Genomic DNA, 26,177 nt, shown 5'->3' on the forward strand with positions numbered 1-26,177 from the left:
CTCTCACTGTTGTGGCCTCTCCCGTTGCGGAGCACAGGCTCCGGACGCGCAGGCTCAGCGGCCATGGCTCACGGGCCCAGCCGCTCCGCGGCATGTGGGATCTTCCCGGACCGGGGCACGATCCCGTGTCCCCTGCATCGGCAGGCAGATTCTCAACCACTGCGCCACCAGGGAAGCCCGATCTCCATTTTTTTTTTCCCATTTTTTCGGCTTACTTAAGACCTTTCTGTGTCTACACTGTTCTCTACGATGTTATTCTGTACACCTTAGATGCTGCAGTGTTTCCTCTTGCCTTCTTTCTATGTTTCTCACTTCTGATTAGGCCTCCTCGGATCCCACTCTGTTTGCCTTGGCTGTCCACATTTTTTATTGCTAAAGTATAACTGCTTTCTGTAGCTCTAATGTATCTTGATTTCTCCAACCTTCTGGGTTTTTCTCTTGCCTGATTAAATGGCCTAAACCCGAGCTCCAGTCATTGAAGAAATTCTACCAGAATCCTCCCTAACTTTCAGAGCAGGCCATGCATTCTCCTGCTTCTTCATTTCCTGTTGAGCCCAGCTGTTCTTTATTCTCCAAATACAATTATTCCAAGGCTGTCTCGAACATTTACTGAACGATTCAGGGTAAAAGAGTCTAAAATTTAAAATTAAATGCTTTATACCTCTGTTCTTAGGAGTTACTTGGCCATCCCTAACACTGAGTGTTCCCTTTATGCCCTAGACCTGGCTTTATAAAAAGCAGTGATCAATGATTTTAGTTAATGTCTTTGAACTAAATTGATGCTGTATTGTACGTCATGAAGAGATTAGATTCTAAAGAGGAAATTAGAAAATAAACTGGGTCTTGTGAAGGAAACAACTTAAAAGTTACATTTTAAGAATGCTTTTCTATTAGTAAAAATTGGAAAAGAGATGTTTAATATTCAAAATATTTATATTTGGATAATGAAAGTAGACAAGCTGCCACTGAATCTTTCTTATTAAGGTGGTATTCTGATAAAATTTGGATTGAAAAGAAAATGTTTATTCAGTATATTTGTTTCCTTTATAATTAAGTTGATTTGATGATGTGTTAGACATGTGGAATAGCTAACCTCCCTCACAAATTTAATATTCAATGTATGACATTCTTTGATTTTCATATCTATATTAAAACATTAAACCTTTAAGTAACTTAGTGTGATTTATATTTTTATGTTACATTATCAGTGTTTGAATTTTTTAATTTTCTTTTTCTTTTTAAAATAAATGCATTATAGACAAGTAAATTGTATTTAAAGAAAACAGAAGCCTGAACATGGTAACCATTAATTACATAGTGAAGTGTGGTATTTCTGGAGTATGCAGTTTTAGAGTAGTAAACATCATATAATTTCTAGCATATATAGCAATGAAATATTTCTCGTTTCACTCATTTATTTTTCAGTAAAATTTATTTTTTGTAATTTCAAATTCATTTTCTATTGCAATGTGGTAATATTGTTAACTTGTTAATTTACACAAAAGGGATTATCTATTGTTAAGAAAGACTGGGACTCCACCCATAGTTCTCCTACTGGCTAGATGAATGACCTTGAATTAAGTTACCATTATAGTCATTTTCTCATCTATAAAATGAAGGCGTCAACCTCAGTTTTTCCCCAGATTTTGTAACTTTTGTAACTCAAAGCAATTTCAAAACAAGTATTAATACTATACAGTTCTGAAAAGGATCTCACTATTCTTTGACTTTTGAATCATCTGCTCAGTATCACTACTAAGCCACAGGGAAAAAGCTACTGCCAGGGATAGAAGTGTATAAGTAACCCATTCCCTCTTGAGGCAGCTCTGACCACTGGCAATTTCTTTCTCCAAGTGAGCTAACATATCTCTTCTTAATAATTTCAATCCTTGGAATCATATAAAACAAGCATAATCCAGCTTCTAGTATTAGAAACCAACTATATTGTTTTCTGGTTTTTCTTTCTTTTTTTTTTTTTTGAAGCATCCTGTTTCATCTGTTCCTCCCATAACAAGGTTTTGATTTGTGTTGGTTTTTTATAGTTTCAGACATATAAAATAGACATATTAATGGAATTAGAATTTGTAGATAAGATTGGATATAAATTTTCGAGTTGATGGATTTTGATATCTAGGTAATAATGTATAAGAATCTCATATTTTTAACATTTTAATTGAACCCCATAGAAATGTTAAAAGTCTGTATGAACTGGAAATTAAGATAATGCTAGTGTTAGATGCTTACTATATCCCAGGCTCTGTTCTCTGCTTTCTAAGTGTATTATCTCATTCAGTTTTTAACAACAGTCCTCTGAGGTATGGCCATCTCCATTTTGGAGATTAGGTAACTGAGGTACAGAGGCACTAAGCATCATGAAATAGAAATTATTCCAATTATATGTTGAAATTGTGTTATATAAATTGTTATATATTAGAATACAGTTTTTTCCTTCCAGCAAATACTACTAGTGTTTGATAAATTTACTGTTGTTCATATTAGTTGCTGAGATTTATAGAGTGCTTATTAAGGGCCAATGTGCTAATGCTTTCTATAGTTTATCTCATGTAATCCTCAAGGAAACTCCATTACACAGATGTTGATTTTATCCCTATCTTATGGGTGAGGAAATTGAGAAGTATTACTTGTTCAAGATCATACAACTAGGAAGTGGTAGAATTAGAGTTTTGAGTCTAGGCAGTCTTGACTGTGTTGCTAATGCTCTAATCATTAGGCATACTGTTCAACAAACTATGCTCCTTTAGCATATTTGACTTCATCGGGGCAAAAGTAGGTGCTTCTTCTTGGTAGGCATCCAACTATACAGGATAACAGACCACTGGTGCTTGCATCAGGGAAGCCCTTTGAAAATAGTTAATTCCCTTTTTTCTACATTAATTTGTAAGTAAGCTTATTAGAAGCATATGGAATAAATACAAAGCCAAGACTTGAACTCTGATATAAAAGACCACATAGTAGTCTTTTGTCCTAAGAAGGTAGCAGCCAAGACAAGTCATGTTGCTTACTCTGAATATTAAGTGAAATTTTAGGATGGAAGAATATTAGTTATAGCTTTTTAGTTTTTTTCAAAGTTAAATTTAGATTTAATTAGAATTTAAAGCATATTTCTGTGACATCTAATGTATCTATTGGATTGGCCAAAAAGTTCATTCAGTTAGTGAATCGTTCGATACAATTCTTGGTGAAAATGAAAAATGTCTTTTATTTTTACTTAAAACCGAATGAATTTTTTGGCCAACCCAATATATATTTAAATTCCTATCAGTGTTAAATACAAATTAATCTTTGGGTTGTCTGCTACTCTCTATCGTTTGTGCATGTAATTAAAACTTAAATGTACTTCTGTGGTAAATGGTGTGGTTCCTTCCTCTTTCATTTTGCTTACCTAGTAGTGCTTAACCTGCAGGCAAAGCACTTCTCAGAATTTCAGATTTAGAATGTGCTTAAATTTCATCACTTGGAGCCTGAAGCACTGAGAAAAGTTAGTACATGTGACTATTTAACAAGGGAATTCAGCTCTTCCTATCTATTTCCTTGTTACTCAACAAGGGAATTGTGTTCTTTCTATTTACTTCTCATATGTTGATAAGTACATTTCTCTGAAAACTATGTTTCTCGTTATATTCTTTTTTTCTTGTACAATTTTATTTTTCCTTTCTTTGGAGGTTATTCAGTTTGGCATGGTAGCTCGTCGATGGCATAGTAGTGCTTTATTTATCTGTGATTGTGCCACTTTTCACTTTCTTTTTCTCAGTAGAACTTAGAAGCATTAAACACATCTCTCTAATACTTAAATATTGAAATGAACTTTTTCTATGATGTGTGACTAGTTGGTAATTTAACCTCATCTACACAAATGAAGGAAATGATAAAATTTTGTTTTCCACGATCAAAAAGAAAGTTACTTCTCATCACTAGGCATCTAAAATTTCTCCTCTGAAAATGCGTCGGTAGGGAAATAAATACAAGAAACACTAAAGAAAGTTTTGAAAAATAAATGCAAGTGAATGACTTGAAAATTTGGCCAAAATTAGGTTTTATAATCAATGACCAGGTCTTTACAGTGAGGTGTATTCTCTGTCACTTTTTTTGCACAAATCTACTAAAATAGCTAGCTAGGGATATACTTCTCATGATTGTAACCAAACGTTTCCAATATAGTCTTTAAAAAAAGGAAGGCAGTATAGGCCCAGGGAATAAGAATCATCTGAACATTTCCTCCCTGAGACTGTGTACTTGAGTAGAACCACTCCTGTAATGTACTGATTAGGTGTGCTTGTTTTCAGTATATTGCATGCTTTCTCAAGCATTGTTAAATTGCCATATTTGTTGAAAAAATAGCAAACTGCTATTATTTCAAATATCTACTAATCAAATTACATGTTTGCTTATATAAGTACAAACCCCTCATCATTTTTATATTTTCTTTTTTGTTTTAGTAAGATTGATTTACTGTGACAACTAAAAGTAATAATAATACAAGAGGCAACTCAGTGTTTCAAATGATAAAATAGTTCCATTTCAACTAGTAAGAACCTTTACAAGATCATGGCATTTAGGTTTAGGGCATCTATCTCTTTGGACCAGATCATATGTTATTTGAATCTACTATGGTATTGTTAGTGTGTTTCATAAGACATAGTGCAGAGCTGCTGTGATCTTTAAATGTTAATGTTCTTTTCTTATCACTTTACTGTGTAGATACCCTTCATGAGACCCAACTCTGCCACAGCTCATCCTCGGAGGCAATCCTGGAAACCTCTTTTATAAGTGTGATTTTAAAAATGTGGATAACACTCTCAATAGAGTATATAAAATAAAGGAGAACAGCTATCTTGTCTTTCCCATAAGCTTATCACTGCAAAAAGTTGCCTTTGCTTGTCAGGTTTGGATAGAATGTAATTGATTGGTTTGTTACTTGGACTGACAAGGCAGTTAATTTGCCTGTGTGGATTTTTTTCTCCTTTTTTTCTTCAACTTTTTTTTTTTTTTTGCACTAATCAGAAACATTTGATGTGTGCATTGTTGAAAAATACTAGATAATGTCTTGTCAGAATTGTCCTATTAAGTAATGTCTTCCCCTCTTGCTTCTTTGGCAAATGATATACAGTATTTGGACTTACTTAAGAGTTACGGAAGCCTGTGGGACTTAAATGCAAAGTGCTACTCGTTGTTGAACAAATCTAGTAACAAACAAGAAAGACAATGCATTCCATTAGTCTGCTATTCTGTTTCATCCAACTTAATACATATATTCATATATGAAATGCTGCATTGGGAAACAACTATAGACTATATTAAATGTTACTTCTATTTATAATATTCAGCAAAAGTGAAAGACTTGTGAAAGCGTATGCCATTCTAGTTTTGACTCATTAGTTCTAGTGTGAAAGCACTAATATTAGTAGCATGCAGTTTTTACAACTTCAGATTTTAAGCTTGTAAATAAGAATATATCTGTGTTGATCTCTAGATATATTTTAGTAATAACCAAATTTATTCACTCTTTATTGATTTAATACAAACTTTCTCTGTTCAGTATAATTTTATTTTTCTCAACCTTAAGTATGAGGTTACAAAATAAGGAGAGAGATACAAAGCTTTTGACTATAAGGAGAGAGATTCAAAGCTTTTGACTATACAGCCTGCCAACTGAAAGATCTTCATCAACATTTGTATCTTTCCAAAGGTTTACAGAATTAAAATTTGGTCTTCAAGCTTTAATGAACCAGTTTTAAATCAACGACAGAAATATGTTGAATATTTCATCACTTCATCTTGAACTGACTTAGAAGAGACTCTTTGCTGAAATTGAAATACATATATACATGTAAAGTGTCAACATGTCTCTTGGAATTTCCTGATTTATAAATGTGGTTTGGGACATCTTTTCAGTTATTGTGGCATTGAAAATAGTTTAAACGTTAGGAATAGAGTAGGAAATGTTATAGATAATTAAAAGCAAGTGTAAATATAAAGTTGCTGTATGCTAGTAATCTTTAGTTATACTAAGGAACCATATTATTGGATATTTAATTAAAGCAGTATGTATATAAAGTATGTATAAACTGAGATTATTAACTTATTGCAAGACCTTCTAACATTGGAGGAAAAATATTAATAACCTGTAGCAAAACCAGTAGGCTTTTTTTTTTTAGAAAAAGAACTCATTATTTATCACTGCATAAGCTTAAGAAAAAGTTGGTAGTTATTACTATTGCTGAACTCCAGCTGATTTTAAGAAAAATGTCAGATTGCCATTTCCTTAAAAAAGAATATGCTAGTGCATTTGGACCTGACTCTCCTTTGATATATGGTAAGATATTACTAGTGGTCATTTTATTTTAGATTTTTTTTGAAAAATCATTAAACCTTGTGGTTTTGGTGACACTATTAATCAAAGTCCTTTCCACCTGGTTCTATTTAGAACACCATATTATCATCATTCTCCATCGTACTCTTCAGTGGTGGATATATGGTTCCATATTTGGTGCTAGCCCTAAGAATCTTTGTCACACATCACGAATATAAACCACATAATATTCATAAGATCATTGGTCCTGCAAATGTGTATTTGGAGTAGAACTTTTGAAGAGAATAGAATGAAACACTTTCTCCTAATAGTCTCCTAGACACTCTCATATTTCCATGGTACAGAATTAACCCTTTTCTGTAATTGGCCCAGTTGTTATTCAAAGGAGATATTAATGTGTATATCAAGAGAATATACACTAAATAGTTCATATTTTACATAAATGTATAAGAGAAAATAGTCCGACAGGTAAATGATGGTTATTTGTCTCATGATAGGGAAAGAAAAAAAAACACTGAAATATCAAGAAGTAAAATAAATAACTCTGAACTACAAGAAGAATGACATGGCAGTATATAGCAGTGGTTCTCAAACTTTATAGTACATCAGAATCAAGGATTTGTTTAAAAGCAGATTGCTCATCTACTCCCCTCCTTATTTTCCTCCTCATTTTACTCCCTTAATTCTCCCTGCAGTTTCTGATTAAGTGGGTCTGGGATGAGGCCTGAATATCTGCATTTCTATAAGTTCCCAAGTGATGCTGAAGCTGGCCAGGGACATCCTTTGAGAACCATTTGTATATAATATTTTTAAAAGAATCATGGTGTTGTGGTTGACATTGATTGATTGAATGTGGCTTTAATCTTGTTAAAAGGGCCCTTAAATTTTCAAAAATACTTGTTTCTAGGTAAAAGAGATTATAGTAGTTTATAGCACATAGAGTATAACTTCTTTATCATACATAAGTTTAGTTAAACAGGTGTTTATACCTATTTTGGAGACAGCACTGTTTTAGGTACAGAAATTAATCAAAGAACATAGCCTTTGTCCATAATTCACTAATTCCTTTGTTAGGAAAAGATTTGAAATTAGGATTATGTTTAACATGAAAACAAAAATTTAGCCTTAACCTTTATCCATTTTGTTTGTAAATGAAATTTATCATTTATATATCATTGTTATCCATGTGTTTCTTGAGTGTTTATCTGATTTTACAATTATAATGTTAAAAACAGATCACTGACCAATAAATAATAATATTCACCCTCATTATCCTATTTCCCTGTTTTTACATCCTATTACTTAATAGATCACTCTTTTTAAACACTTAATGTTTTTTATTTGACAAAACTTACCACTGTTTTATTTGATTCTCAGTATGGGAATATTTTATTAATATTTCACCAAAATCTATTCAAGGAATTCAGAAGGACTCTGTAGCAGAATGGAAAACTAACAGTACTAATTTTTCTTTAAATTTTCTGAAATCATTTTGACAATTAAAACTTGTTTAAGAGACTCAGCTTTAGAGTTGCATGGCATATGAAGGCAGAAATTTTTTCCTACCCAGTCAACACTTTATCAATATACATAATACTAAGGATTGTGATTAAAAATATTTCTGAGATAGACATGCTTTGCAAATACTTTTTTTAAAAAAAATAAACATATAGACCTCTTTCTTCCAGTACACAGTCTTAAGACTTTCTGCAGGCCTGCTGTAGGATTCACTGCTGTTCAGGTACATAAGATATAATGAAACTGGATGTTCATGCTGGGCTTTGTGAATAAAATGAGACTGACCCCCAGCCATTATCTCATTTATCTGATTTACATTGTAAAATCAAGGTCTACACTATTGATTAGAGAATAATTAGTTAATTATGAGCAGGGAAATACAAAGTTATGGGGGGCTTGAGCACAGCAGGTTGTACTGCTGAAAAATTTCCAAGGGCATGAGCAGATGGAGATCAGTTTATTAAAGAACAAAGCAGATGTGTTTTAGGTATAAAAATGTCTAATCATTTTCTTATGCTGTGAAGAGGTACTTGACCTTATTGTGTATTTTTATATGGATTCTTTTATTTCATGTTTTAGTTTTGCCTTTCACTTTTAATCTTGTAACTTGACTACTGCAGATGTAGCTAACTGAATTGATCCCATTATTTAAGTGATCATTAAACATGAATTTTTATTTCAATAATTATCCAAATATTTTTTCCAGTTAATATACTTTAAAGAATATTTTTGTCTTTCCTACCACTCATTCATTCATTATTGCATGTGATGAAAGTCTGTAGTGACATTAATGAAAATATGTTCAAGACCTCCACATTAGCCTTTATTTGTGAAATATCATATAAAAGACATTTTCTTATTTAGAAAATGCTCATATAGGTGATTTGCACTAAAAGTGTTGTAAAAAGGAATAAAGTTTGCCTTTATTGATATTAAATGTTATTCTAATATTGGTAGAATGCAGAATTTTGTGCAAGCTTGTATTATTTTAAAAGTGATTTAACTCATGGGCCACAAACCTGCATTTTCTCCATCTGTTAAAAGGAATAATTGAAATAATTGGCTACCGTTCAATGAAAGAGTCTGTCACTACTGGTTAATACATTTGTGTAGGTGTTTCAGTTGCTAGTAAGATTTTATGTAAGTAATATTAAGAACAATTCTTTTGGTCATTCTTCTATAGAATTTTTGCATAGACATGATGAAAAAGTAAGAAAATCCAACCCATCAATTCTCTTGATATTTAGTTGTGAGTTGTTTTTTTTTTTTAATTGAATGGATGTAACAGTATATATTTTTGCATAGAAATGATGAAAAAGTAAGAAAATCCAACCCATCAATTCTCTTGATATTTAGTTGTGAGTTGTTTTTTTTTTTTTTTAATTGAATGGATGTAACTATATATTTTCAAGGTCGGTTCTTTATTTTACTCTATATAGACTTGGAAGGGACCTAAATCAAATGTTCATTGACATAAAAAATAGCTATGATTATGGATCAACCTGGACATAAAACATGTACATTACTTTTCAAGTCCCATGTTATGGATTTCTCTTCTTCCTGAAATTTAGCTTATCATCTGGCTATAAATTATATATATAGGAGGTGCACTTTTTTTTTGGTTAGTTTTGAAAAGTAGTTATTTAGTGTCCTCTTCTAGTGAAATTATCAATTGGAACTTAAGGGAATTTAAGAAACCCTTTGGAACACTGGCCTGTTTCTTAGGTGTAGACAGAAATAAATAAGTTGTTTCTTTTTACTTGTGTGCATATTCTCAGTAATCAGATAAACACATGACTGATTGCTCCCATGAATCATAGGACATATGAACATAAATCATTTTCTTCCTCTTCTGTGTCTAGGGTGCTATACTTAACCATATCTAAGTAAGTATTTTAAATACATATAGAACTGTGTTTATTTGGTCACTGCATTTTGTTAAATGAATGTGTAAAAGACCATATACATATAGCTGCTTTATTATTGACATCTGTATCCATTATGAATCTGATGCCTAGGAAGTTGTATTTAGTAAGAATCTAATTAAACAATGAGGTTTCCTTTTCTTATAAATGGGATTTATTTTATCTCACTTAAAATTGTAATTTTAGAATGTCCCATATGTTAATGTGTACAGTTTTATTAGATGTTTAGAGGATATTCTTTAAGCATCCAGTTTGCATTTTATTAAAAAACATAGTGTATCTTTATAGGTTAGTTTTATATTATCTTTTAATATTTGAAGACATTGTCTTCCTATTTAATATATGTGCTATTGGTATAATAGTCTGTTTTTATTACATAGACATTTGTGTTATTTAATAAAGTATATTGTGTTATATCACTGCTTTTGTGGGTCAATGACTGCTTTTGCACAAGATTTATTATTTTGATACATTAAATATGTACGATACTATGTGTTGTAATTACGTGTTTCCAAGTATATGTAAGAAGTAGATGTAGAGGTCATAAATAATAATTTGATCAATAACTACTTCAACTCTATTTCAGCTTTTAGGTAGCAGAATGATTGCAGATCCTTATGAGCTTCTGATTTTTGAGTTTTTTAAATGATCTATATTTGTAACTTAGCCATAATTTGTTGGCTGACAAAATTTGCTAAAGTTTACAAAATGGTGTGTGTGTGCATGAAATAAATAATTCACTATTTTTACCATCTAAATTGTTCTTTGATTTCTAGGGTTCTTAATGGCATCTCTTACATTTGTCTATGGTGAATTAATTCTTGCAAATTCTGCTGGAGTTCCCTTGTATCACTCAGGATATTTTTGTTACCAGCGCATGAAGCTATAGATTTATTCAATTAGATATTTTAGTGTAGAAACAACTATATTTTTTCCACATGGAAATAATTTTAGTCATTTTTAGACAAGGCTAATATTTATATGTTTGTTTATTAACAGAGTTATTGATTTCAAGATTGGGTTATTTCTTTTTCTTTTTTTTTTTTGTTTTTTCCTCTCCTGGATTTTGGTAGTTCCTAAGTGTATTAACTACTCCTTTTTGCTACTTAGTCTTGGAATTACGGTTTTTATTTACCACTGAGTGAGCTATAACTTGAGAGAACTCCCATATCACCCCTATTCTAACAAGCAGATTCTTCCTTTCTTCTGGAACCCATCACTAATACATGAGTTCCATGTGTAGACTAAGTCATTCTAAAAGGTATCACTAGTGAAGGAATCAGTAAGGATTAGGTCATTTCCAAATGGCATATACTTCAACATTATCTTCTAACAAATCTAGCATATAAAGTCTTTCTTTTCCCTTTTGCATTTATTATTGAGCTGAAAGATAACTTAAGTTTACAATTAATTGAAATCAGCTACAAATTTGAACTATATCAATGTAGCAAACTTCTTAATTTATTAGCTTGAAATATATATATGTACATATACATAATACATATATATACACACACACACACAAACTTAAGTTTACAATTAATTGAAATCAGCTACAAATTTGAACTATATCAATGTAGCAAACTTCTTAATTTATTAGCTTGAAATATATATATGTACATATACATAAAAGGCACGCACACACACACACACACACACACACACACACCAGCAAGAACCACCTTAGTACATGAAGGTAAAAGATAATGAATTATGATTCACCTTTATATTCATCATAGTGTTTGACTCTAGTTGTACACTAGAAACCATAATTTGCAAGTTATTATGGCACAGACTTATAAAGTAAATATGCAGTAATTAGGTTGTAATTTGATACGAACTAGGAAAGCATTAATATTATAACTCTTATCAAAAGCCCAGATTATTGGCAATCTAAACTTGCTTAAAAACCCTAAGTTAAGCAAAAAAGACTGTAGTTAACCCAAATTGAGTCCATGTACTTAGTAGTCCTCATTTTCATGTTTTTTTTAAACTGTCAATTTGCACAGTCTTAAGTCCAGTGATCTGGTTTCTGAATCCACAGTGAATTATTGTCAGGGAAATGCTGTTTAGACAGATAATACTGACAATATCAGAAAGTAGTGACTGATATTTTTTAAGCAAGTGAGGAGGACCTATAAAAGTTGAATACATACAAGAATTCAAACAGAACAGCAGACTGATGATACTCATGTCCAAACACAAAAGGCTGTCACACTGTTAGATACGTAGCAGCATCTATTACTCATACTTGTGACCCTGGAATGATAAAGATAGAGTAAATTATATTTAATGGATTTTCTTGATGAAGCAAAGAATGTGATTCTCTTTAAATTTCCCATTAAAGATGACTGAAATACTATTTTCCATGCTTGAAGGGATATGCCCTCAGCTAACTAGAAATCTCAACCTTCTCATAACTCATAAATGCTTATACGCTGCAGGGTCCTCTAACTATGTGTTTAATGTAATTGGAATTTTAACTATTGAAGGGTAAATAAGTTGAATTGAGAAGAACATAATTTTGTGGGCTTGCCATTTAGTTTTATGTAATGTCTGGTGTTAGCTATATATTATCTATTATTTTTTCTTAATACTAGAACAACAGGTATATAAACATTTTAAGTGCTTTAAAATATATTTTTGGATGGTTTATAATATTGGCACAGTAAATAAAGTACTGTTTGTTATTCCTATTTGATTTGATTTTTTTATATAGCTAGAATTATTATAGTAAACATTTTTATTCAAGTCCATCTCTTGAGTCTAAGTGAAGGTTTTTGGAAAAGTACATAAGTTTATTTGGTTTATGAGAAAGAAGTTGTAGAGGAAGGAGTGCCTAAACTTAAGACATATAATTGTGTTTTAAACTTCTTTATACCTGAATAACTTAGCTAAGTTGCTAAATTTTCTGCAACTTTTGATTTCTGAAATGGGCCTTTGGGAGATTGGGTTTTATAGAATGACATGAAATTTTTACTATAAATGTAGATTTATAGTTCCCTTTATTGTGAAAATAAATTGCTTTTCTTTGCATGTTGTTTATCACAATAACTCCTTTTTTTCTAATAAAAGTTATTTAAGAGTAATTTTATACTTTAAGTAATATACGTCCTATAAAATATCCTCCTTGCTTTCTTAGTTATGTATTCCTCAACTTTTTAGGTTTAAATCAGTAAGAGTAACTATATATAAAGAGAATGTGACAGATTGGTTTGGAGAAAGTATTATTTTTTTAACTTACAAAAAGGCACAAAGAATAAGAGGAATATAACCCTTTCTGTAAAATGTATACATCTTTGTTATTTGTTGTTAAATTTTGGTCTTGTTATTCCAACTGATGCAAAATTCTTTTTAAAAAACACTGAAATAATACAGATCTTTCTTCATTGTCAGCAGGATGAGATTGTCTGAAACGAAGAATAGGTATGATAGTTTTCTTAGATTTTGTACATCATAGGTGGCAAAGACACTATCAAAACATTTGTTAATAAGCTTTAAAGTGTACTAGGAGGTACTTTGAAAAACCAGTTGCACTGAAAGTGACAGGTAAATTTTTGAGAAAATTTATATTTTAGAAAATAAACTTCTTAGAATGGTTTTTATTTGCTGTAGATTATGTTAGCATGCTATACACATTAGAAATTTTATTTACAATCTACCTTAACTTAGAGAGTGATGAGGTATATCAATTGTATAGAATTAAGCTTAGTGTAGCCTAGTAGAATTCATTAGATTTAAAAGTTTTTTTAAATCACAATATATTAGATTGAATTCATAATCTTGAATTATATGTATCTTATATTAGTTTTAAAACCATCTAATGGACAAGTGATTATTATTGAAGTTCAAAATTGAAAATGTTAATGTTTGTTAGTTTTGAACACATAGGGTTATACATATAAATTTATTCCTATGCTGTTAACATTTCTACTATCAAAATGTTCTGAATGATATTTGTTTTGTTTACTTTATTGTTTTGGTATTTTGTTTTTCCTAAAGCATTGATTTCAGGTTTAGATTGTCTTTTTCATAAACATTAATTTAATAATCTTGTCAGCTAAGGATAGAATTAACAGTGTTACAGTTGAAATATACAGTAGCTTGCTGTTTTTCTCTGAAAAAGGTGTTTTTTAATATTATTTAAATATAGTATAAATCTGTTTACCCTGCAGGTGTGATGAATGTAGACTGTGCTACCATTTTGGTTGTTTGGATCCTCCTTTGAAAAAGTCTCCTAAACAAACAGGCTATGGATGGATATGTCAGGAGTGTGATTCTTCATCTTCTAAGGTAAGGGGAGAAACTCATAAGAAAAAGTGTTGTTTCTCTTTATTTTGATAGCTTTTCTGTATCTCACCAACAGCTTCCTAACTTTAAAGAGAATTGGAATATGAAGGACCAACAATTTACTCTATGCACTTTAAGAATATATTGCCTTGATGATTTTATTGCCCTTAAATTAAGGAGTAAAGAGCTCTACTGAATAATATAAATTTTTTCTATGAAATATTTTAGCTGTTTTGTGTATTCTCTATATTACTGTAGCGTGTTAAATAGTTCTCTAGTAGCCAAAGAAGTCACCCTCTGCTAATTTACCACCCCTAGGGAATAACCAATTAAATCCAATTTAATTTTACAGATGACTCATCTTAAGATATAGTAGGTATATTGTGAATGTTCTATAAGGTTTGCTCTTTGAGAAAACTAGTTTTTATATCCTAAAAATTTTTTCTGGTAATTATTTTAGATAAGTAGAAAGGATGAAATATCTAATAAGGTTGTTTCGTAGTTTATCTCCAATAATAAACTATTAAAATCTTTTGAATGTCAATATTATAACCTTAAATTGTGACGATTGACATTTTAAGATTATTATATGCTTTTTTTTTAAGTGTGTGAGTAAATAGCTGGACCCCTGATGCTTTGACTTATTTGACAGAAATAGTAAATATATTTGAACTAACACAATATGGTCACCTGTGGGTTAATCAAATTATTCTTCTTTAAATAGACAGGTTAACTGTCTATTGTAATATGGACCTCAAGCCATCTCTCCTAAATGCCACTTAAGTGCATTTGTTTTCCCTAGAGTGAATTAAAATTGACACTGAATTCCTATCTGATCATGGAATCAAAAATATTTTTATCAGTTAAAATGATTTATTCCAGCTTACCACAGAAGCCATCTGTAAAAGTTTGTTTATTAAAAACTGCAGAAGGGCTTCCCTGGTGGTGCAGTGGTTGAGAGTCCGCCTGCCAATGCAGGGGACATGGGTTCGTACCCCGGTCCGGGAAGATCCCACATGCCGCAAAGCGTTTGGGCCCATGAGCCATGGCTGCTGAGCCTGCGCGTCCGGAGCCTGCGCGTCCGGAGCCTGTGCTCCGCAGTGGGAGAGGCCACCACAGTGAGAGGCCCGCGTACCGCAAAAAAAAAAAAAAGAAAAAAAAAACTGCAGAAAAGCATTTGGCTATAGGAAAAAAAAAAGCTATTTAAAGGGTTTTTTAAATAACCAAATTTATTAAAAATTTTACAGATTTGTATAATGATTATTAATATAGAATCTTATGCATTTTATTTAATAATCAAGCATTTTTGCTCAAGGTTTTAAACTATACAATATCAAGAATTATTTTACAGTTATTTTATTAAGACCCAGATTTAAGAGCAAGCATATTTAATATCAAAAAGTTTTACTACATAATTAAAAAATGTTTTCCAGAAATTGTATTTAAATGAGAAAAAAATAATGGTGTACTATAGATTTTAAATAGTTGTCTTATGGGACTCTTTATGGTATAATATAATTTTTCTAAGTGTGTTTTTTGTTTGGGGTTTTCTTCTACCCACAAAAAGCAATTAGGAAAAAGCAATTTTTGAAAAAAGATTTATTGCATTTTATAAATAAGCCTTTTTGTATACGTTCTTTTGAAAGGTTTTATACTACTGTAAATATGTAGCATTGTATTAACTGCAGAGTGCCTTTGTTAAGTTATATAGTAATTTTGTCAATGAACATTGAAAACGCAAGAGGACATTTCACATATGTTGGGAATATACAAAATGAATATTTTGTAAGTGCAGTAGGTGCATGCCAGTAGCCATTGAGATATTTATTCTTGTGTTTTGCTTTTCCCTGTCTACCAGAGAATAAGATCTTTGGACTCTGAATGGAAATCCATTAGGAAGGCACATTGTTAGAAAAGTTGCATTGTATTAGCTGTACTCTGTCTGACTTGTGATTGAATGAATTCCAGATATAAACAGCCAAGACTTTTAAAATATCCAAATATGGTGTCTAACTGACGAATGTCACAGCAGTTTATTGTAAGGATTACAGCGTGAAATGGATTTGTATTTTTATCATATCAAGATGAATATTACATACTTCTACTTATTTCCAATGAAAAATTAAGCTTAATATAATAGTTAAGCTAAAAGTTAAGGAAAACTAATTCATTCCCTTGAATACTTGTGTTACATCAACTCTGTTTTGCTCACTTTGAAAACTTTATTCCTGACAAGTAAATTTCTGTTTACATTTTCTCTTGTAAGGTGTTTGCTAGTATTGGGTCCCAAGAAGAAAACATTGATAGATAATGTCATGCTTTATAATTCAGTAAATTGCTGCAGAAACTTTTAAATTCAGAAAGCAGTATATTATTAATATCTGAGTCAAGAAAATTAGTATCATTTGGGGGCCTAAAAGAAATCCACAATAAAAGTTAATATATTTTGCTTGTCCTTCATTCTGCTCTTTTTGCTTTGGTGGAATGGTATTTTTTAGGTAATACTAAGTATATTTGCCATGTTCATTTATTTTAATAGTATGAAAAGCTAAGGTAGAAGTAGTTATTGCCAGGAGAAAGGAATCAGTTGCCAATAAATTTAGGTGGGGAAAAGTGAATATAAAATTGTTATAGCCATAAAGTATATATCCAACTTTCTTTTTTTATGGTAGTCAGGATTATTAAGTCCAAGAAGTCTTAACTTTTATTATGAAAATTTGACTCCCAAGTAATAAATTATTTATTTTGCTTAGAATTTTAGATTGTATATGGTATGGATGTGTAGTTGAAAATGTACTTGAAAATGCATTGCACTTTAAATATTATTTAACTGTTGACATTGTCTCCAAATTTTTCATACCAGGGGAAACTCTAAAATATTGCCATGTATACTCTGAGCAGCATAATGTATTGATATATGACTTTGTCTTTCAAGTAATGGGGTTTTTTGCTGTAACCTTTATGAGAGCAAAAATCTTCTGTCGCTAATCCTGCCTTTTGCTTTTAATTATAGAAAGTATAGAAGTTCCACAAAAGTCTAACGATTCATCGTATCTCAATCCATATTAAGCTTTAGCTCATGAAAGATAAAATATACTATATTAAATTAATAATATATAATTAATGATATTTATTTCATAACAATTTAGCTAACAGTAGAATGATTTTTTAATTGAGATATAATTGACTTATTATGTTAGTTTCAGATATACAACATAATGATTCAATATATGTATATAGAATGACTTTTATTCTACCCAGACCCACAAAGTATGGCATGATAAGACTTTCTCTGCCTTATCAATCCTTCATAAATCTAGGTAGTCACTTTAGGCTTCATGAAAAATGACCAGCTACATGGATTCATACATATACATTACATGTAACACACACGGAGACACAAATCTACACACATACAGACACATGCACAAAATATACTTTCTCTCATAGGCTATGCTTCAAAGATACTTGACTAAGGCAGCAGCTATCCAAGACAGTGTGCTATGTTTTTATTCAGTGGGGCTAGTTCATTGCTACTGATCACCGTGCATTAGGTTTTTTTCTCTTGCTCTTTACTGTGTTGTGAAAATACTGTTACAAACGAATGCTATATGCCTGGAAAAGCAATGTATTTTATTCTTTCTCCTCCACCTCACCCATCTTTTATTTTTTCTTTCATCTTTACTGTCATCCATTCTCCCAAGCCAAATACCTGGAATCATCTTCAAGTCTTCTTCATCCTGTCCCAAATAGAAAATCACTTGCTGAGTCCTGTAAAAGTGTTCTTCCTTAAATATTTCTCCGGTTTACTCTTTGCTCCTTTTCTCCACTGTTACTGCCTTGATTCGGTGCCTCACCTTTTCCTCATTATATCAGTTCCTCCTATTTTAGAGGCTACCTAAATACCAGACTCATCTCCTCTTTTATCCATTCTCTTCACTAGGTTCCTTCAAAATGAAGTGTTTGTACCTCAGGAGATAGACAAGATGACTAATTAAATTAATTCTATATAGCATCCCGTTTTAATTTCTATGTCTAAGTGTGTTTTCTAATGTAAGTAACAGGTTACTGCTGTAGAACAGGTATATAACTTCACACATATATACTTATTAAGGTATGTATTTAAAATATTTTAGTATTGGGGTACATCAGCAACAGTGTTTGGAGATCATAGTCCCACACTGCTACTAGAATAATCTTCCTGAAAGTCTTTTTGACACACCACTGCTTTACATCTGTCAGTGTTTTCTCATCCTCCTACATATTCAGAATATAACTGACAAAATCAGGAAATTAACATTGATACACTGTTACCGTCTAATCCTCAGACCTCATTCAAGGTTTGCTATTTGTCCCAGTAACGTCCTTAATAGCAAAATGATCCAATACAGAATCATTCATTGCATTTAATTTTTATGTTTCTTCCGTTTTTAATCTGGAAAGTCCCTTAGTCTTTCCTTGACTGTCATTTCATTGCCACTTTTGAAGATTACAGGGCAGTTATTTTGTAGAATGTCTTTTACTTTGCATTTTTATGATCTTTTCTTGTGGTTAGATTTATTTTGTGCATCTCTGATAAAAATACCACAGATGTGATGCAGTATGCATTCTATCAGGTAACACATGATTTCAATATGAACCATAAATGGTGATGTTAACTTTAATCACTTGACTGAGGAGTTCTCTGCAAGTCTTCTCCATTCTCTTCCCCTTTCTAATTAATAAGTAATTTGTAGGGAAGAACCTTGAGACTGTGTAAATATCCTATTCCTTATCAGACTTTCATTTTCTGTTTTCACTGAGTTATATTGGTCATTATCATTATTTATTTTGATGTTTGAATTGTCTCAAATTTGGCTAGTGAGAGCCACTTCAGGTTGGCTTCTGTGTTCTTTTCATATGATCCTAGAAATCTTTGAGTGCTTCCTTACTAAAGGTGTTCTAGGCTCAACTTGTTCTTTCCCTTCCCCTACTCCTGGAACCAGTGATTTCTGCAAGGAGCTCTGCTTCCCTTTTAGTGGAAAATGGTATTTAGAAACTAAGATCATGGTACTAGATGTGCTCATTGTTACTGGGATGTTGCTTCTCTTAGGTCTTCTCAGTAGACATAGCCAAGGACTAGATGTATGTATGTACATTCATAGACATACACATTTACTTTTCCTTGTCTTCATAGATATTGGAAACCATTCTGGTTTTTTCCCTTTTCATGTTTATAACTCCCTCACTGAAAACTGGCTCCCATTATCCTTGATATATATTATAAGATTAATCCCCTGATGTAAAACTAATCTCCTATCACCCTCCATTCCCCTGCTGCATGGACACCTTCTTTGCTTGCCATAACCTGATGGATTTTAGATTGAATTGTTCAGGAAGGAGGGGAGAGAGAGGGATCGAAGACAGACATTTTTATTTTTTACAAGCTTCTAAAATTATTTTAATGAGCGGTCAGGAATAAGAACCATTGTTTTATGTATTTTACAAATTGTTCATTTATTGAAAAGTTTTTAAGGTAAAAATTAATGTTTTTGCAATTTTAAAACAAATATACACAAGGCATATAACCCAAGGCAAATTTCAACAAACTGATACTTTAAAATTATGTTGTATACTTACATATAAGATATAGACTTAATATTGTATTTGTTTTAAATTTTTATTTTATTTTGGAGTAGAGTTGATAAACAATGTTGTGTTAGTTTCAGGTGTAGGGCAAAGTGATTCAGTTATTCATATACATGTATTTATTCTTTTAAAAATTCTTTGTCCATTTAGGTTATTACAGAGTATTGAGCAGAGTTCCCTGTGCTATACAGTAGGTCCTTGTTGGTTGCCTATTTTAAATATAGCAGTGTGTACATGTCAATCCCAGAGTCCCTAACTATCCCGTCCCCCAGCCCTTCCCCCCCTCCGGTAACCATAAGTCCCTTCCCTGAGTCTGTTTCTATTTTGTAAATAAGTTTGTTTGTATCATTTTTTTTAAGATTTTGCATATAAGTGATATCATGATATTTGTCTTTCTCTGTCTGACTTCATTTAGTACGATAATCTCCAGGTCCATCTATGTTGCTGCAAATGGCATTATTTCATTCTTTTTAATGGCTTAGAATATTCCATTGTATATATGCACCACATCTTCTTTATCCATTCCTCTGTCGATGGACATTTAGGTTGCTTCCATTTCTTGGCTATCGTAAATAGTGCAACAATGAACATTGGGGTGCGTATATCTTTTTGAATTATAGTTTTGTCTGTATATATGCCTAGGAGTGAGATTTCTGGATCATATGGTAATTCTATTTTTAGTTTTTTGAGGAAACTCTGTACTGTTCTCCATAGAGGTTGTACCAATTTACATTCCCACCAACAGTGTAGGAGGGTTCCCTTTTCTCCATACCTACTCCAGCATTTGTTATTTGTAGACTTTTTAAAAATAAATTTATTTATTTATTTATTTTTGGCTGCATTGGGTCTTCGTTTCTGTATGTGGGCTTTCTCTAGTTGTGGCAGGTGGAGGCTACTCTTTGTTGTGGTGAGCAGACTTCTCATTGCAGTGGCTTCTCTTGTTGCAGAGCACGGGCTGTAGGCGTGTGGGCTTCAGTAGCGTGGCATGTGGGCTCAGTAGTTGTGGCTCATGGGCTCTAGAGTGCAGCCTCAGTAGTTGTGGCACACGGGCTTAGTTGCTCAGCGGCATGTGAGATCTTCCCAGACCAAGGCTTGAACCCGTGTCCCCTGCATTGGCAGGTGATTCTTAACCACTTCACCACCAGGGAAGTCCCTGTTATTTGTAGACTTTTTAATGATGGCCATTCTGACTGGTGTGCAGTGGTACCTCATTGTAGTTTTGATGTGCATTTCTCTAATAATTAGTGATGTTGAGCATCTTTTCATGTGCCTAGTGGCCATGTTTATGTTTTCTTGGGGAAATGTCTATTTACGTATTCTGCCTGTTATTTCGATTGGGTTGTTTTTTTGATATTCAGCTGCATGAACTGTTTGTAAATTTTGGAGATTAATCCCTTGTCAGTCTCATTGTTTGCAAATATTTTCTCCCATTCTGTGGGTTGTCATTTTGTTTATGGTTTCCTTTGTTTTTTTGTTTGTTTTTTGTTTTTATGGTACGTGGGCCTCTCACTGTTGTGGCCTCTCCTGTTGCGGAGCACAGGCTCCGGGTGCACAGGCTCAGCGGCCATGGCTCACGGGCCCAGCTGCTCCGCGGCATGTGGGATCTTCCCGGACCGGAGCACGAACCCGTGTCCCCTGCATTGGCAGGCGGGCTCTCAACCACTGCACCACCAGGGAAGCCCTGTGGTTTCCTTTGATGTGCAAAAGATTTGAGTTGCATTAGTTTCTATTTGTTTATTTTCATTTTTGTTTCCCTTACTCTGGGAGAGACAGATCAAAAAAGATATTGCTGTGATTTATGTCAAACAGTGTCTGCCTATATTATCCTCTAAGAGTTTTGTAGCATCTGGTCTTACATTTAGGTCTTTAATGCATTTGGAGTTTATTTTTGTGTCTGGTATTAAAGAATATTCTAATTTCTTTTTTTTTACATGTAGCTCTCCAGTTTTCCCAGCACCACTTATTGAAAAGGCTGTTTTTTCTCCATTGTATAGTCTTGCCTCCTTTATCTTAGATTAACTGACCATAGGTGCATGGGTTTACTTCTGGGCTTTCTATCCTGTTCCATTGATCTATATTTCTGTTTTTGTGCCAGTACCATACTGTTTTGATGACTGTAGCTTTGTAGTATAGTCTGCAGTCAGGTGGCCAGATTCCACTAGCTCCATTTTTCTTTCTGAAGATTGCCTTTTCTCTTTGGGGTCTTTTGTGTTTCCATACAAATTGTAAAAATTTTTTTGTTCTAGTTCTGTGAAAAACGCCATTGGTAATTTGATAGGGATTGCACTGAATCTGTAGATTGCCTTGGGTAGTATAGCCATTTTGGCAGTAATGATTCTTCCAATCCAAGAACACAGTATATCTTTCCGTCTGTTTGTATCATCTTTGATTTCTTTCATCAGCATCTTATAGTTTTCAGAGTACAGATCTTTTGCTTCCTTTGGTAGGTTTATTCCTAGGTATTTTATTCTTTTTGATGTGACTGTAAATGGGATTGTTTCTTTAATTTCTATTTCTGATCTTTTGTTGTTAGTGTATAGAAATGCAAAAGGTTTCTGTGTGTTAATTTTGTATCCTGCAACTGTACCAAATTCATTGATGAGCTCTAGTAGTTTTCTGGTAGCATCTTTAGGATTTTCCTATGTATAGTGTCATGTCATCTGCAAACAGTGACAGTTTTACTTCTTCTTTTCCAGTTTGGATTCCCTTTATTTCTTTTTCTTCTCTGATTGCCATAGGTAGGACTTCCAAAACTATGTTGAATAAAAGTGGCAAGAGTGGAAATCCTTGTCTTGTTCCTGATCTTAGAGAAAATGCTTTCAGCTTTTCACCGTTGAGTATGATGTTAGCTGTAGTTTGTCATATATGGCCTTTATTATGTTGAGGTATGTTTCCTCTATGCCCACTTTCTGGAGAGTTTTTATCCTAAATCGGTATTGAATTTTGTCAGATTTTTCTGCATTTATTGAGATGGTCATGTGGTTTTTATTCTTAAATTTGTTGATGTAGTATATCACACTGATTGATTTGCAGATGTTGACAAATCCTTGCATCCCTGGGATAAATTCCACTTGATTATGGGGTATGATCCTTTTAATGTATTGTTGGATTTGGTTTGCTAGTATTTTGTTGAGGATTTTTGCATCTACGTTCATCAGTGATATTGGCCTGTAATTTTCTTTTTTTGTGTGTGTGGTATCTTTTTCTGGTTTTAGTATCAGGGTGGTGGTGGCCTCATAGAATTAGTTTGGGAGTGTTCCTTCCTCTGAGATTTTTTGGAACAGTTTGAGAAGCATAGGCATTAACTCTTCCCTAAATGTTTGATAGAATTTGCCTGTGAAGCCATCTGGTCCTGGACTTTTGTTTGTTGGGAGTTTTTTTAATCCCGGTTTCAATTTCAGTCCTTGTGCTTGGTCTGTTCATATTTTCTATTTCTTCCTGGTTCAGTCTTAGGAGATTGTACCTTTCTAAGAATTTGTCCATTTTATTAGCATATAGTTGCTTGTAGTAGTCATTTATGATCCTTTATCTTTCTCTATTGTCTGTTGTAACTTCTTTTTTGTTTCTAATTTTATTGATCTGAGCCCTCTCCCTCTTTTTCTGTATTTATATAGGGCACAGTTCACTATTCTCTTTTTTCTAGGGTGTACTTGATAGAGATCTCAACATCTTCTATGTACTGAAACACCCCAAATGAAGATAACTTCTTTTGGCATGGTTAAATGAACAGGTATTACTATAAATATTTCTTTTAAAAGGACATCATCCAAGTGATATATATTCACAGGTGACACTGAGAATTTAAATACACATCATACATTTTACAGTGACTGTGCCAGTTATGATTTTAGCTTTTCATCCCTGTTCACGTTCTGTTTTGTGAAAAGCCAAAAGGTGTACATGACAGGTCATTGTCTGAATACTACAAGATGAGCTGTCTTAGCTTGGAGACCTCCATTTGGTTCACTCTTATTTGATCTTTCTAGTTTAGTACTCTTTTTGAGTAGTAATAAGTTGACTTTATATGCATAAAAATCTCATCTAAATTCTTATGGAAGATTTTCTGGCACTACAAATGCATGACACACCAGCTCAGGCAAGTATGGTACTTTTTGATAATCATTTGTATTAGAAATCCCTGAGTAGGGAAGTATGATTTTTTTAAATTTTTGTTCTATTTTTCCATTTTTTTTTGCATTGAGCAACTGGAATTCTGTAACTGAAATGCTTGTGTCCAATAACATATATAAATATTTACTATCGAGCAAAATAGTCATTGAGAATTTTGCCTCTTTAAAAACTGAACAGAACAATCTCTCCAAGGAGTATCTTGCCACAATACATTAAACAAGCACATTTAATTGAACCTGGTGATACTGGAAATTAAATGTCTGAGTTTTATGTATTATGAAGATTTATGAAAAATATAAAATTAAAATGAATTATCCTTTAAAGTTCTTTTAAATTTGAATCATATAACTGACCCATAAAAAAGGACTTTTTAATATATTAACTATTCATTTGACCTCTGGGATTTTATCTGGCATTAGGTTAGATTTTAAGTTTCTAAATTTAGCACAGTTGACAGATAAGTCATTTCCAGATAAAACTTATACCACTTAACTGTCTTAATTCAGTATTCTTCTAGGACTTGTGTGACATTAGAGATTATAACAATATGTTTTATTAAGCTTTACTGAGTTTTTTGATTTGCCTTTTTACTGATACAGTTATGTAAAGTCTGGAGAAAAGTTGTTTATCCAGTATCCTAAATTAGAATCCCATAGGAAAATCTTTGGTAGTTTGTAGACTTCTGAAAAGTCTGAGAATTAAAACTATGGTGTGGTTATCCTTGATGATGGCTATAGTTAAATATTTAAACTTTAGATTTCATCTTTGCTAGTGTGTGGTATAAAGCCCAAACACTTCCAGGTGATCTTTTTACTAGGCCAAGTCTGGCTGTTGCTGGTTACTCTAGCATTTTTCCTGGCAGGCAAAATTGTTTGTATAAATGTCTTTTAAGTCTTAATTTCTAATAGAGTGCTGTACTTTGAGACTAGTAACAGTGTTTTGTGAATTCAGTAAAAAGTAATAGGTATTAACAATTCTACTAACTATAGATGCTACTGTGCTTTAAAAAAAAAAAAGAGTGTTATTTGTTTAAATTGAATGTTTATGTACTGAACTGAACTTTTTATTTGTCATTATTGCCTGCTCAAAAGAGTTGTTTACTTGATTGTCCCAGACATGTTTTTGAACTCTGTCTCTAGGTAATATTTTCACCAAGTTGCAATTTTCAACAAAACAGATTGTTTATGGTTATTCTTTATAACAGAATTGGAATCTACACTGATCTGTTAGTTCTTTAACCTAGGGTAATTTTCATGGGGACTGTGCAATACACATTAAGCACACTGGTATACTGCAATAAGTCATAGTCAGGTATTCCTTAAGAATCTTTTCAAAAATAGGATTTCTTTCCTCCAGATAAAATTTGTTAGTGTTTATGACGTCCATTTTTATATATCTCAGCATATTTATAGAGAAAGAAAATGATTAGAACCTCTAAAATTATACAGATGTTTTCTGTATTAATATTTTGAAAAATTGGAAAGACTACATCATCTTTTAAGTTACACTTTCTACAAACTGGGAAAACCAAGCCATTTTCTAATTCAGATGGCATGTGGGCTTGATGTGTTTACATAGCGTGCTGTAAACCATGCTGTGGAATACCGTATGATGAGAAACTGAATCATAACTGAGATAAATAATCAAAGTACCGTAGGGTGCCATATATAGGACTACCTTTTAGAGCTCACTACCTTCATACTATCCTTTGGTTTAAAAAATTTATCTTTTTATTTTTATTTTGGAGAAAAAGTTACCTACTAAAAATCTGCTGGCTAAACTGAAGGATATTTCATTACAGCTTTTAAAAAGTTAATAAGAATATTTTTACCTTATTAACCCAACATTTGACATACTAATTTGGGGTTATATACCAAGAAGGAATGTAGAATATATTATTTATGTAAACATATTATTTTAGTATTCATATGTAATGTGAGTGTGAGAGACATTGTTCATTGCAGAGATGGTCTTAGTTGAATTAAGCGAGCCCATTCCCAGAGTTGTGAAAGTAATACCTGAATGATAGGAATGACTTAAATCCTAGCTTCAAAAAACAGAGTGAGAGTTTATGTATTCTAGATGTAGATACAGTTAGATAGTTACTTCTAATTTTAACATTTAGTTTTACTATTTCATCATTTTGTAGAATTACTTGTCTCTTAAATAATTGTCTTTCTGACCTATGTATTGTGGTTAAGAAGTACCCTTTTGCTAAAACTTAGACTTCTTTAAATCTAAGCTAAGAAAATTAAAAGTATGAACTCAGTTAATGAAAATGAGTTCGGAAATCAAATATATTTAAGCATTCTAGTCTTGATTTTCTGATAGAATCTTATCAAGGTTAATAAGAA

General features: G+C 32.3%; 1 protein-coding gene across 11 annotated transcripts in view; it reads left to right on the forward strand.

The window, feature by feature from the left end:
• PHF14 (PHD finger protein 14) overlaps positions 1-26,177 on the forward strand; it is a 208,555-nt gene that overhangs the window by 121,753 nt on the left and 60,625 nt on the right. For 5 of the 11 annotated variants that reach the window (XM_028490048.2, XM_028490051.2, XM_028490053.2 and 2 more), the window contains 2 exons: positions 13,171-13,200; positions 13,950-14,067. In XM_028490048.2, coding sequence (XP_028345849.1) covers positions 13,171-13,200; positions 13,950-14,067 — 148 coding nt within the window. Of the gene's footprint in view, positions 1-4,719; positions 4,987-13,170; positions 13,201-13,949; positions 14,068-26,177 lie in introns of those variants that run through there. The other 6 variants (XM_028490050.2, XM_028490054.2, XM_028490049.2 and 3 more) reach the window with 5 other exon arrangements.

This window comes from Physeter macrocephalus, chromosome 5 (assembly GCF_002837175.3).
Source record: "Physeter macrocephalus isolate SW-GA chromosome 5, ASM283717v5, whole genome shotgun sequence".
NCBI lineage: Eukaryota > Metazoa > Chordata > Mammalia > Artiodactyla > Physeteridae > Physeter > Physeter macrocephalus.